This window comes from Eubalaena glacialis, chromosome 14, assembly GCF_028564815.1.
Source record: "Eubalaena glacialis isolate mEubGla1 chromosome 14, mEubGla1.1.hap2.+ XY, whole genome shotgun sequence".
In the NCBI taxonomy this organism is placed as follows: domain Eukaryota; kingdom Metazoa; phylum Chordata; class Mammalia; order Artiodactyla; family Balaenidae; genus Eubalaena; species Eubalaena glacialis.
Genome location: NC_083729.1, coordinates 86,658,298 through 86,671,814, shown reverse-complemented (window position 1 = coordinate 86,671,814; position 13,517 = coordinate 86,658,298). Strand labels below are relative to the sequence as shown.

The following is a 13,517-nucleotide window of genomic DNA, read 5'->3' as shown; positions in this document are numbered from 1 at the left end:
TTCGTCAGTGTTTTATAGTTTTCAGCATATAGATTCCACAAATACTAAGTGGTTCAATTACTTTTATGGGGGGGTACTGTAAATGGTACCATTAATTTTTTATTTTTACTGTTAATTGCAAGCATATAGAAATACAGTTGATATTTGCATACTAGCCTTATCTATAATCTTGTTAACCTCACTTATTAAGCTGTAGGATTTTGTGGGGGGTAGATTCCATGGGATTTTCTATGTAGACAATTGTCATCTGTGAATAGACAGGTTTACTTCTTCCTTCCAGTCTGCATGCCTTTATTTCTCTTTTTGCCTAATTGCCTGAGTTAGGACATTCCAGTGCAATGTGGAATGATTGTGATGAGAGTGGATATCCTTGCCTTAATCACAATATTAGTGTTTATTAGTATTCAGTCATTCACCAGTAACTGCAAATTGTTGTATGTTTTTTGTAAATGTCTTATATCAGGGAAGGAAGTTCCCTTCTATTCTCAGTTTGTGAATTTTTATTATATATAAATGGTGAATTTTGTCAAATGATTCTTCTCCATCTATTGAGATGATCATGTAGATTTTCTTCTTTAGTCTATTAATATGGTGAACTATTTATTGATTTTTAAATACTGAACCAACCCTGCATTACCAGGATAAAACCCACTTGGTCATGATAGATTATCCCTAAATATAAATATACGCACATAAACATAAATATTTATATAGTTGACCCTTGAATAACACAGGTTTGAACTACACAGATACTTATACTCAGATTTTTTTCACTAAATATGTATTATAGTACTAGAAGATCCACTGCTGGTTCAATATGTGGATGCGGAACCGTGGATACAGAGGGCCGACTAGAAAATTATACACAGGTTTGTGCCTGCATGGAGAGTTGCCCCTAATCCCTAGATTGTACAAGGGTCAACTGTATTGCTGGAATCAAATTGCTAATATTTTGTGGAAAAATTCTGCATCTTTGTTCATGAGGGATATTGGTCTACAGTTTTCCTTTCTCGTAAAGTCTTTGTCTCACTATGATATAAGGGCATGCTGTCCTCAAAAAATGAGTTGGGTAGTTCTGGAAGATAATGTTCATAACTAGCAATATTTCTTCCCTAAATATTTGTTAGAATTCCCAAGTGAAATCATAGAGGCCTGGAGTTTTCTTTGTTGGAAATTTTTTTTTAACTTAGATAAAATGTAAATAGATATAGCAGTATATTTTTTAAATAGATATAGGACTACCCAGGTTATGTATTTCTTTGCATGTTGGTAGTTTGTGTCTTTTAGGGGAATGTGTACTTGCTATATGCTTAGTAGTTACAGGCTAAAGGCTATTGAACAGACTGAAAAGGTAACCTGCTACACAATTCAGCGTAATTATCTGAAAATATCTGCAGATACCCTCTCTAAGAACACCTTTTGAGCTCAATGAATAAGTTTTATATTATTCTAGGTAATGAATGTGGTAAATAATATTTACCTAACAAGGCAGCTTTTAAAGATATGGTGAGACGTAGCATGTAGTATCTTTTCAATGAATGCACTTGTGGAGGGCCATTAATGTCAGGCTAAGAAGTTTGGACATTTTTATTAACAGACAATAGGGAACCCATAAGAGGGCAAAAACTGGGCAATACTATGAAGAATAAGAAAAGAGACTAGGGCCAGAGATGCCACTTGAGAGACCACCTCTTCCAAGCCTGTCCTAAAGATTGATGCCAAGTTCACAATTTTAAATAATTTTCATCTAATCTTGTAAATACAAGTCAAACTACTCCATAAAACAGCATTTCTGAGATTGGCAAATTACTCCCTACGTGGTCCTATCCCAATTTCTCCAAGAGTTCTTCTAGCCTGTCAGATAGCCACCAGTCAAATCTGATATTTGGGTGCTAGTTGTACGCAAATTTGTTCTTTACTTTTGTTTTTTAAAAAGCTATATCCCCAACTGAGAATAAGACTTTCTGAAATCTAAGTACTGTGTTTCTCTACATTTACTGCTCCCAGCTGACCATATAATGCATAACAAAGAGCTGGTCACACAGTTCAATTAAATCTTAGTTCTAGGACCTTGGACAAGCTGTTAAAGTTTTCTGAGTCTCCATTTTTTCATCTATATGATGGGAATGAAGATATTTATGAGGAAATAATGTCAAAAGTAACATCAGGTATATACTAAATACATAATAGATGGTAGCTCTTACTTTAATTACAGCATAAGCACCAAAATTAATATAAAAATCTGTGGAATGTAGGGACAGGACATTAAGAGAGGTCCCAAAATACTCTTCTCAAAGGAGCAAAGACACTATTTTAAATCATCTTACCTGTCAAAAACATAATTGATTACATGTTCAGATTATGGTCTCTGAACTAAAAGGAACCAAGGTTCCTTGGGTAAACAGTTGATTTCAAGGTCTAGAGGAGAAAATGTGGAAGATGAACCTGAGATATCTCGTGGTGTTAGAAAGCAAGGAAGAGGTCCAAGAATACTGTAGTCAAGTGAAAAAGTCACAGGGACCAACCTGAATGACTTCCTGCTAGCCAAAGATGGTATAATTTGAGTATCAAAAACATAAATGACTTTAGGAGATGAAAACGTATCAATTATATAAAACTCCATTAAGATAAAATGATATACATCCAAAACAAAATTAAATTCACTGGTCACCTTTGGAGGTTAAGGGGACACCAATTTATTATTTTGCAAATTAGTAAAGAAAGGGAAAGAATTAAGCATATATCCTGGTTTTCCTGCATGAACTGTATTTCAGGGAAAGCTTTTCTTTAGAGAAAGATTCTAGCTAATAAATGCAGAAAGAATGACAGACTATCACAATTCTGCAATTCCTAACGAGGTACTGGATATAGGCAATGATCACCAATTGGAATTAAAATTATTAGATGAAAAGTCAATGAAGAACTTTTCTAATGGACAAGGCTGCCAATAGCTAAACTCACTGATCAATCTTGACATCACCAGAAGGCAAGCAGATCACGTGCCTCCTCACACGAGGCACTAGGTGGTAAAGCACCACTAAGAAGTAGCCAAACTGCTAGATCTAAAAAATTACAAGGTATAGAGAAATAAGTTAGCCAACACCAGGAGAATGCAAATAGACAAATCCAGAATAGGAGAAATTCTAGGAAAAAATCCAGTATCTTCAACAAATAAATCCATGCCAAAAATAGGGGTGGTACTGGTATCAATGAGAGGCAGACATTATCAACCAAATACAACACATGAATCTAATCTGGATCCTGATTTGAACAAATCAATTATAAAAGACATTTTGGAGATAAATGGAAAAAACTAGACATGGACAAAATCAAGATATCAAGGAACTTTGTTTAATATAATAATACATACTACACTTATACTAAAAAGTAAAATGTCCTTATCTGTTAGAGATACATACTAAAGTAAAATGTGAGTAAAATAATAATGGCATCTGGAACTCACTTTAAAATACTCTAGGGGAAAAAACTGGGTGGAGGGGGGACAAAACAAGAATGGTAAATGGTGATAATTGTTGCAACTGAGTGATGTCTACATGGGGACTCATTTTACTACTTTGTATTTTCATTTGCAGACATACTATCATTTACACACAAATTTTTATCACAGTATAGACGTCATCTCCCTAAATAATGAAATTATCTCACCTATTCCTTACATTATTATTGGACTTTTTCACAGCATTTTCATAGAATTCTCCTTCTGATTCAATTCTCCTTTTGACCAATATAGAGATATAACTGCATTGGAGAAGTTTCTAGAGCATTCAGTTAATTAAGAACACCACCTACCCTGAGCTTGTAGAAGTTTAAGGGTAGCTTCGGCTCTGGCTCTGGCTTCTCTCTGGGATTTAGTTAAAAGTTTCCCTTCTTTTTTCAAGCGTTCTTTTCTTTCCTTTTCTTTTTGCTTTTTCCTTTCTCTTTTTTCTTGTTCCAATCTTTCCTATAAAAGAATATGTATCAGACAAAAATTGTACTAGCTTAATGAATTACAAAATTTAAACATAAACAACCCAAATTTCTAACAAAGCTCTTGAGATACATGCAAAGTATTATGTTAGGAGCTTCCAAATGAAAGTACTTTAAATGTTGTACATAATGAGTATTAATTAGTATCATATGAGAGTAGACTATGTGTTGGCAATGATGCACAAGCAACTCCTGTCTGTATCTGAGGAAATAAGGTAGGATTTTCTCTACCTCTTCATCTTATTATTTACATCTGAACAATAGTGTAACTGAATTACCATGCAACTAAGAAATTTTTAGAATTAGAAAGCTAGAGATATTTTATGAGAAGCGGATTTAAGTAAAACACAAAGTCAAAGTCAGCAACTTCACAATGACATACCTCTTCTTTACGCTTGGCTTCCAATTCTTCAAGCCGTTTTATCCGTTCTTCCTCTTCTCTCTTCTGTCTTTCCTCTTCTTCTTTAAGCTTAGCCAGAGCTTCTTGCATAGCCTTAACTGTGGCTTTGCTAGGTCCTTTTTTCTTCTCTTTTTCTTCCTTTTCTCCTTTCTTTTTCTTCTTATCTTTTTTCTTTTTGTCTCCTTCATTGTCATCTATCAAAAAGAAGAGAGGCAAAGAATATTTTTAAAAGTTGTTTCCTACGGCAATGGTAAGCAAACCCCAGAATGCGGGAACCATAATGGGCCAGGGCTGATGCCAGCAGCAGGCTAAGGGCTTTGGGTATCAAGGCCTCCTGAGCACTTGAGTAACCAGAAGAGCTCCGAACAACCCAGTTGGCCTCCTTAGAAGCCTACAATGCTGGTGCTACTCTGAGTTGTCCTGAGGGATTCAAGAAGACAGGAGGACCCTGTCATCAGGGAGAAGATATACAGTACCTAATGTATCTTCTTAATCCATGGTGTCTGAATTCCTAAATTCTGTAGCTAGTTTTGCTTCTGTAAGACGGGGATAAGAATGATGCCTACCTTAAGGGGATAGACATTAGAAGAATAACATACAAAAATATAAATATATTCCAAGGACTCTATAGCATTATGCTAAAGAATGAAAGATTATGAAGCTACTTTCTTGATGGTTCTCCTCAAACATGTCCAGACAGGAAAAATCTGAGTGGTTAAAAAGCTACGTCGGGCTTCCCTGGTGGCGCAGTGATTAGAAATCTGCCTGCCAATGCAGGGGACACGGGTTCGTGACCCGGTCTGGGAAGATCCCACGTGCCGCGGAGCGGCTAGGCCCGTGAGCCACAACTACTGAGCCTGCGCTTCTGGAGCCTGTGCTCCGCAACGGGAGAGGCTGTGACAGTGAGAGGCCCGCGCACCGCGATGAAGAGTGGTCCCTGCTCGCCGCAACTGGAGAAAGCCCCTGCACAGAAACGAAGACCCAACACAGCCAAAAAATAAATAAATTAAATAAATTAAAAAAAAAAAAAAAGCTATGTCAATTTTCCCATTAAAAGTTTTCTAGTCTAAAGAAAAATTATATAAATCATTTGATCTTTGTTTTCATTCTGAATAAGGGGGAAATTTAACTAGAAAGCTTCTTTTTTGCTAATTGGTTCTGGTACAAAAACATGCCTCAGTATTGCTTAAAAGATGTTAACTAATTTCAGCATGTTACTTTTCCATTTCATAGATCGAATTCGGTTTTTAAAAACAGGAAAGAATTCAGATATTATCTCACACTGAGGTATCAAAAGGAAGAATAAATTTTTCATTAGGCAACTTCCAGTCTTCATCAGCAGCAAAAAATTGTTTTCCACAGTGAAATTCCGTAAAAATCCTAGTTTGTGCACAAATCATTTGAAAGATATTTTATACTACATACATAAATGTTTAACAATGAAAATCAATTAAAAGAGTACTTAGACCTAATTTTTTTTAAGTTTCTTACAATTTAGTACCTTTATAACCAAGGACAAACAACAAAATGACTTTGGGGCATAATGATCAAAACTTAGGCTGATTATGAACCCAAGCCTTTTGCCCTTTCCTCGATATTATTACCAACCTTCAGCAGCTGTGCGAGCCTCTCCTTTCTCTTCAGAGGCAGGAGGTGCTCCAGAATCAAGAGTCACTTTGGATTTTACAGCTTCCTCTTCAGATTTCCTTTGAGATTCTTTTGGTTTACTCTGATCCTTTTTACCAGATTCTAGTTCTTCTTTTTCTTTCAGCTTCCGCAGTTTTGCCTTTTCTTCATCCCGCTTTTTTCTCTCACGCTCTTTCTTTTCTGCCTTCTTTTGAGCCATTGTCTTAATTTTGAAGGAGTCGTCATCTTCATTCCCACTCTCTACATTAGGACCTGGCTTATTTTTCTGATTTTTTTTCTGTCCTTTCCTGGACTGCAAAAATTCATCTGATTCATCACTACTTTCACCAGAAGAAGGTACTCTCATACAATCTTTAATTCTTTTACTGTTATCCTCATCCTCTTCTGACCCATCCCGCTTCTTATTTGATTTTTGAGCTTTCCCTTTAGCTTTTTTGGAGAGTTTACTAAAATCATCATCATCATCACTCCCAGAGTCCATTTCCACTTTGGGTTTTGCAGTCTTTTTTGATTTTGAATCTTTATCTTCCAATTCTTCACTATCATTATCTTCAAAACTTTGTTTTTTGCCTTTCTGTCCTTTCTTTTTTTTATCTTGTTTTGAGGTGGATTCATCTTCATTATTTTCTGTTGGCTAAAAAATTTCCATTGTTAATAGAAATATTAACAGAGTTATACTTTATTTTTTTTAATAATTGAAACTCCTCAAAGTCATGTACTTCGTTAAGTACACATGGAAAAATTATCAAAATAATTTAAAAATAAGGTCATTTTTACAAGAATATAAAACTCAAGCAAGTACCAGAAGCTAGCCTAGGCCTCAGGCACATCTCATATTCACTGTAAATTTCAGAATCCAGGTGCTCTGAAGCAAACACTAATCACCAGTCCACATTTACTACCTTCTTCAAATGGCATAAAAAGCCTAAGGGGAAAATTAAAAGAAAAAATATCCATCCCTCTCTCATTACTCTGAGGCTTATCCAATTTCAAAGGATGGAAAGGAAGTATCAATAATATAGAAAACTGCAGGTAGAGTTGGGAAATGTTATATTTCCAAATGTACCAATTTTATAAACAGACAACATATCACAAAATACCTTTAGATTCCCAAATAAAGCATCTTTATATCTGTGAAAGGTTTTAAAATGCATTATTGATTCCCTAAAAACTGTTTTCCCCCTTTGGCATCAAATTTTATGGAAACTTTAAACTAACATATATATGTTGCTCAGAAGTTTCCAAAAGCAGTCCCTAAAACTGGAGCTAGGAAGAAGCATAAACAGGTAACAACAATCTGTATTTCACCTTTGCTGTAGCAGTTTCTCTGTCAGCTTTGATGCCTTGAGCTTCCCAAGACAATTCTTCCAGTTCTTTCAGGATATCATCTTCACTAGAAATGGATTAAAATATATATTTTGAGGTACTGAATTAGTTTAATAAGTAAATCTAGTACCAAAGCTAATAAAAATCAAATATATTTAAAATATACTTACTCAAAATCTTGCTTTTTTTTCTCCTTTTTCTTTTTCCCCTTTACCTTTTGAGGTTCCTGTTCCTTGGCAGCACCAGCTCCTTCTATCTCTGCAGCCAAGGCATCAAGATCAATGTCATCCTTGGCACTTAAATGAAAACAAAGAAGACCTAAATGTTATTCCAGAGCAAAATAATCTGTCACATTCACTTACAGAGAATTTTTTTTTTTCACTTTAGCCTTTTTCATGCATTAGCAGCCCACTGAGAAAAATCACTTGGCAAGTTCTTTCATGACAACACTTGAGTTATAACTACTCATAAGCCTCTCCGTATCTGCTTCAATAAAGTTTGAGTTACACTCAAACCCAGAAAGAGTTATAATGAACAGCTCCAGGAAGAAAATCTAGGAAATCAAGAAAAGGAAATTCATGCTTGTATTCAAGTAACCCTAAAAAAGAAAAACAAAAAAAAAAGAAAGGAAAAGGGAATTCACTTTTGTTGATACCAAAGTTTTTTTTGTGAGTGTCTGAATAGAATTATTTATAAAATGAAGAGAAGTTAAAAGAGAAAAAGATTCTTATTATTTGATTATCAATAACACCTAAATCTTTGGAAACCTTTGCATTTTTACTTGGAATAGCAAAAATTTTAGAGCTGAAAGGAACTTTCATCTAGTCTATTATCTCATTTTACCAAAGGGAAAACAAGATGCACACAGTTTGAATGCTTTCAGCAAAACATCACCACACATCCAAATCTAAATAAATCAGGAATGATTCAGTAAATAAAACACCCCAAAATCCAGAACCAAACCTGCTCACAATCTTTTACATTCCTGGTTTCGTTTCTGGTTCCATCCCACAATGTTCTCCATCTACCAATATTATTTGGAATAATAAACCAAACTAAGTTCCAGTTAAAACCTACAGAAAACAAAGGAGGTCAGTCTGAGATGTACAAGTAGAAAAGGTGTATGAATTCAAATAAATGATACAATCAGAAAACAAAGACCTCACGCAACATGGCCTCCACTGGTGGATGCCTTGTTGTGAAGATGCTTCACTTCAGTAAAGATAATTCCTAATATGATAAATATAAAGATTATGTAACAAGACATTGAGGACACAGAATTTATCCTCAAGGAGCTTCACAGAAGAGAGAGAGAGAGCAAATGAGTAAAAAAACAGGAATTGCAAAATGCTAAATGCCATGAATTAAAGGAATTTAATGCTTTTATAGGTGACCAGAATTGAAATGTGTTCCCTTTTGTCCATTTTTGACAGTGTATTTGAGGGGGATCATAGAACACTGAACCACTGTACTGGTGGTGACTTCCCAAAGCACCAAATCCAGAATGAGAAAGTCAGACACTTCCTAGCAAAGGAGAAACCTAGACCCAAGTTACTGAAGGAGAAAAAGGAGTTAACCAGGCAAAGAGGGTGCATATATCAGACACAATGAGCACAAAAACCTAAAGGTAATAACATGCATGGTGCCTCAGGAGGACTCATAAAAAGGTATCTGAATCAACTGAGAAGCTTTTTGTAGGTTATTGATTTCTTGAGCCCACTCAAGATCTAGGGAACCAGAAACTGGGGATGGAAGCTAGGCAGTGTATTTTTAGCAATCTTTCCAGGTCAGATTTGAATGGTTTTTGTTTTTTTATAAATGAAGAAACTGAGGCACAGAGAACTTGTCCAGGATCACACAAGGCAGAGACGGGATTTGAACCCAGGAAGTTCTGATTCCGAAGTCAAAGATAGTAACCCTGCTGGCATAATCAAATTTGCATTTTAGAAAGCTACCTCTGGTATAAATGATAGGGCAGAATCCCAACTAGTTAGGAAGCAGGAAAAGGTAGGAAGCTTTTCTAGCTAATTGGGATGACAAACACACATCTGACTTGCAGCAGTGGCAGGCAAGATGAAGATATATGAGTCAGATAAATACTAAGGAGATCAATCAGCAACACAAATGACCAACTGGTTTTATATAGAAAGGGGGAGGGAAGAATCAAGGATGATTCTCAGGTCTCATCAGGTAACAGAAACCTAAGTCTGGCCCAGCATCAACCATCCGGCCCAGCAGCATGAGATCAACCAGTACCATCTCCAAAGGCAGCTCTGCCAATATTCCACACTACAGCAGCTTCCAAAATAGGGTGACAAGGGAAGGTGGTTAATGATCGATACTTGGCACCTCACCTCCAAAAACTTGCCAGCCCTCATCTGACTATATTCATCTCATCAAAATAGTTTGTGATTGGCTATACTGCCACAGTATTCATTAACAAACATCTCCAGAATAACAAAACATCGGACTACATCTGTATGCTGCTGAGTTTGAAAAGCTCTTCTGGCTAGTAATAGAAATTAACAGTTTCTGAGTGCTTACTGTTTATCAGGCATTGTGCTGACCAATCACCAGATATACTATATGTCATTTAATCCTCATAACAACTCTATTAAATTAAGCTTAAAGATGATGATACTTTATAAAGGGCATCCAGCTAGAAAGTTACATACCAGGAACTCAAGCCCAAATCTGACACCAAAATTGTACTGACTTCCTAGAAAATGGGAAATACAGTAATCAAGTTTCTGAAAATTATTTGACACAGGTACAAAATATATCAATGATATAACAACATGCTTAACAGTCTTTACCTACCATGGTTTCTAAAGTGTTCTTTCAATGTGTACTGAACTTCCTACCCCTGATTCAAGAGAATGTCCTAAAATGTCAACCATATTACAAAAGGACATGAAAGTGACACATAACATCAGTTATTTAACTTGAGACTTTAAACTATACTCTACCTACATTTCAGCCCTACTTTTCTACCTACGCATTACATACTACAGCTTAAAGATTTCAGTAAACCAAGAGTCAAATCTACAATCCAGTCATGCTGATAACGAAAGCTTTAAAACCTTTAAGGAATGTGTAAGAGTATTTTTATGTAGGTACATCTTTCTGCAGATCATTTCCCCTTTATCAAAGCTACAGTATTCTTACTAATATTTGCCCTTCCAGCCCCAATCCTTTATTCTAAACTTACTGCAGACTTCCAGAAATAAAAGGCAATTTTCTATGGTATTCAACTCAGTGTTTTCATAGGCCACATTCCTCCATCATCAGGACAGAAAAAATGTTATAACTTAATGGCCTTTAAAAAATGAAGCTATTGGGACTTCCCTGGTGGCACAGTAGTTACAAATATGCCTGCCAATGCAGGGGACATGGGTTTGATCCCTGGTCCGAGAAGATCCCACATGCCACGGAGCAACTAAGCCCATGCGCCACAACTACTGAGCCTGCGCTCTAGAGCCCACACATCACAACTACTGAAGCCCACACGCCTAGAGCCCATGCTCCGCAGCAAGAGAAGCCACCGCAGTGAGAAGCCGGTGCACCGCAACCAAGAGTAGCCCCTGCTCGCCGCAACTAAAGAAAGCCCGTGCGCATCAACAAAGACCCAATGCAGCCAAAAATAAAAATTAATTTTTTTTAAATGAAGCTGTTAAAAATATTGCATAGGTAGTTTTTTTAAGAAACAGCCAAACTACTTTCTAAAGTGGCTTCACCATTTAATATTCACACCAACAATGAATGGAGATGTGTATTTTTTCCACATCCAGTATTTAGTATTTTTCCACATCCAGCCGGTATTTAGCATTACGGCTACTTTTCCTTTAAGCTGTTCTAATAGATGTGTGGTGATATCAAGGTCTTCCTTTTCATTTCCTTAAAGGCTAGTGAAGTTAAACATTTTTTTGTGTACTTTGCCATTCATATACATTCCGTGAAACGTGTCTTCATATCTTTTACCATTTTCTAATTGGATTTTCTTTTAATGTTGAGTTTTGAGAACTCTTTATGTGCCCTTTATATGAGTCATCAGTCAGATAAGTGGTTTACGTATACTTTCTTCCAATTTGTAGCTTGTCTTTTCATCCACTTAACACGGTTTTTTAACCAGAGCAAAAATTTTGAATTTTCATGAGGTACCATTTATCAAGTTTTTTTCTTTATGCTTTTGGTGTCATGAAAAAGAACTTTGCACCAACTCATAGGTCCTGAAGATTTTTAACTATGTTATATTACAAAAGTTGGGTATTTTAATGTTTTGTATTTTGATCTTTTGCCTATGGTTATCCAACTGCTCCAGCAACATTTCAACTATCCATCCTATATACATAAAATTGCTTTTGCACCTTTGTCAAAATCCACTTGGCCATACTTGTATGGGGCTATTTCTAAGTCCTCTATTCTGCTCTATTGATTTATGTCTTTCCCTCTGACACTAATAAACTGTCATGATTAAGGTAGCTATACAAAAAGTCTTGAAATCAGAGTGATTCCTTTTATTCTTCATTATCAGAATTGTTTTATCTATTATTAATTCCTTCAAACTTTTCAAATAAATTTTAGAATATTCTTGTGTGAATTTACAAAAAGAATCTTGCTGTAATTTTTTTTAATTTTTATTATTTTTTTAATTTTTGGCTGCGTTGGGTCTTTGTTGCTGTGCACGGGCTTTCTCTAGTTGCGGTGAGCGGGGGGTACTCTTCGTTGTGGTCCATGGGCTTCTCATTGCCGTGGCTTCTCTCGTTGCAGACCACGGGCTCTAGGTGCGTGGGCTTCAGTAGTTGCAGAGCACGGGCTCAGCAGCTGTGGCACACAGGCTTAGTTGCTCCACGGCATGTGGGAACTTCCCGGACCAGGGCTCAAACCCGTGTCCCCTGCATTGGCAGGCGGATTCTTAACCGCTGCACAACCAGGGAAGTCCGTCTTGCTGTAATTTTAATAACAATTGCATTAACTGTACGTGAATTTAAAGAAAACCAACATCTTTATTGAGTTTTCCAATCCATGAACACCATATTTCTCCATTTATTTAGATCTTCTTTGATTTCTTTCACCAGTGTTCTGCGATTTTCACAAAATTCGTAATTTTTAAAGTAATCTGAAGTGGTATTTTTAATTTGTTTCTACATACTCATTCCTAATATACAAAAATGTGACTGAATATTTTTATGTTGATCTGGTATACTGCAACCTTGTTGAACCCACTTATTAGTTCTTTGCACTAAGCAAGGAGTTATGATTTGAAATTAAAAGTACAACCCACCCCCCCAAAAAAAACTAGACTTCATCAAAATTTAGAATATTTGCTGTGCAAAAGACCATATGAAGGCAATTAAAAAAAACAAGCCACAAAGTGGAAGAAAATATCTGCAAACTACACATCTGAAAAAAAAAACTAGTATCTAGACTATGTAAAGAACTCTCAAAACACATAAGTAAAAACCCAAACAATCCAATTAGAAACTGGACAAAAGGCATGAAAAGACATTTGACTAAAGAGTATTTACAGACAGCAAATAAAGGATGTTCCACATCAATAGCCATTTGGGAAATGCAAATTAAAATCACAATGGGATATCACTACACCATCAGAATGTCCTCTCCCCAAACAACACTGATACTAACCAGTGTATGGTGCAGATGAAAAGGACCTGGATCACGCACACATTGCTAGTGAAAATGTAAGCTGGTACAGCCACTCTGGAAAACAGTCTATCATTTTCCTGGAAAACTAAAAATGTACTTACCATATGACTCAGCAATTGCACTCATGCACATTTATCCCAGGGTAACAAAAAATTTATCTCATGCAGAAACTTGTAGACAAATGCTTGTAGCAGCTTCATTTGCAACAGCCAAAAACTGGAAACAACCCACATGTCCTTCACAATGGGTGAATGGTTAAATAAACTGTGGTTCATCCCCATTCCATGGAATACTATTCAGCAATAAAATGGAATGAACTATTGATACATGCAACAACTTGGATGGATCGCACGGAAATCAGACTGACTGGAAAGAAGCCAATTCCCAGAGGTTATATACATACATGATTCCACTTATAAAATTTTTTATTTTCAAAAATTCATGTAAGTATAGAAAAGATTCATGGTTACAAGGGTTTAGTGAGGGGAGG

At 36.0% G+C, this 13,517-nt stretch overlaps 1 protein-coding gene across 2 annotated transcripts in view; it reads right to left on the bottom strand.

Moving 5' to 3' along the window:
• EIF5B (eukaryotic translation initiation factor 5B) overlaps positions 1-13,517 on the bottom strand; it is a 69,574-nt gene that overhangs the window by 39,163 nt on the left and 16,894 nt on the right. For both annotated transcript variants that reach the window (XM_061168541.1, XM_061168542.1), the window contains exons 2-6: positions 7,531-7,656; positions 7,343-7,427; positions 5,996-6,668; positions 4,370-4,581; positions 3,811-3,961 (exon numbers count right to left, since the gene is read on the bottom strand). In XM_061168541.1, coding sequence (XP_061024524.1) covers positions 3,811-3,961; positions 4,370-4,581; positions 5,996-6,668; positions 7,343-7,427; positions 7,531-7,656 — 1,247 coding nt within the window. The remainder of the gene's footprint in view (positions 1-3,810; positions 3,962-4,369; positions 4,582-5,995; positions 6,669-7,342; positions 7,428-7,530; positions 7,657-13,517) is intronic.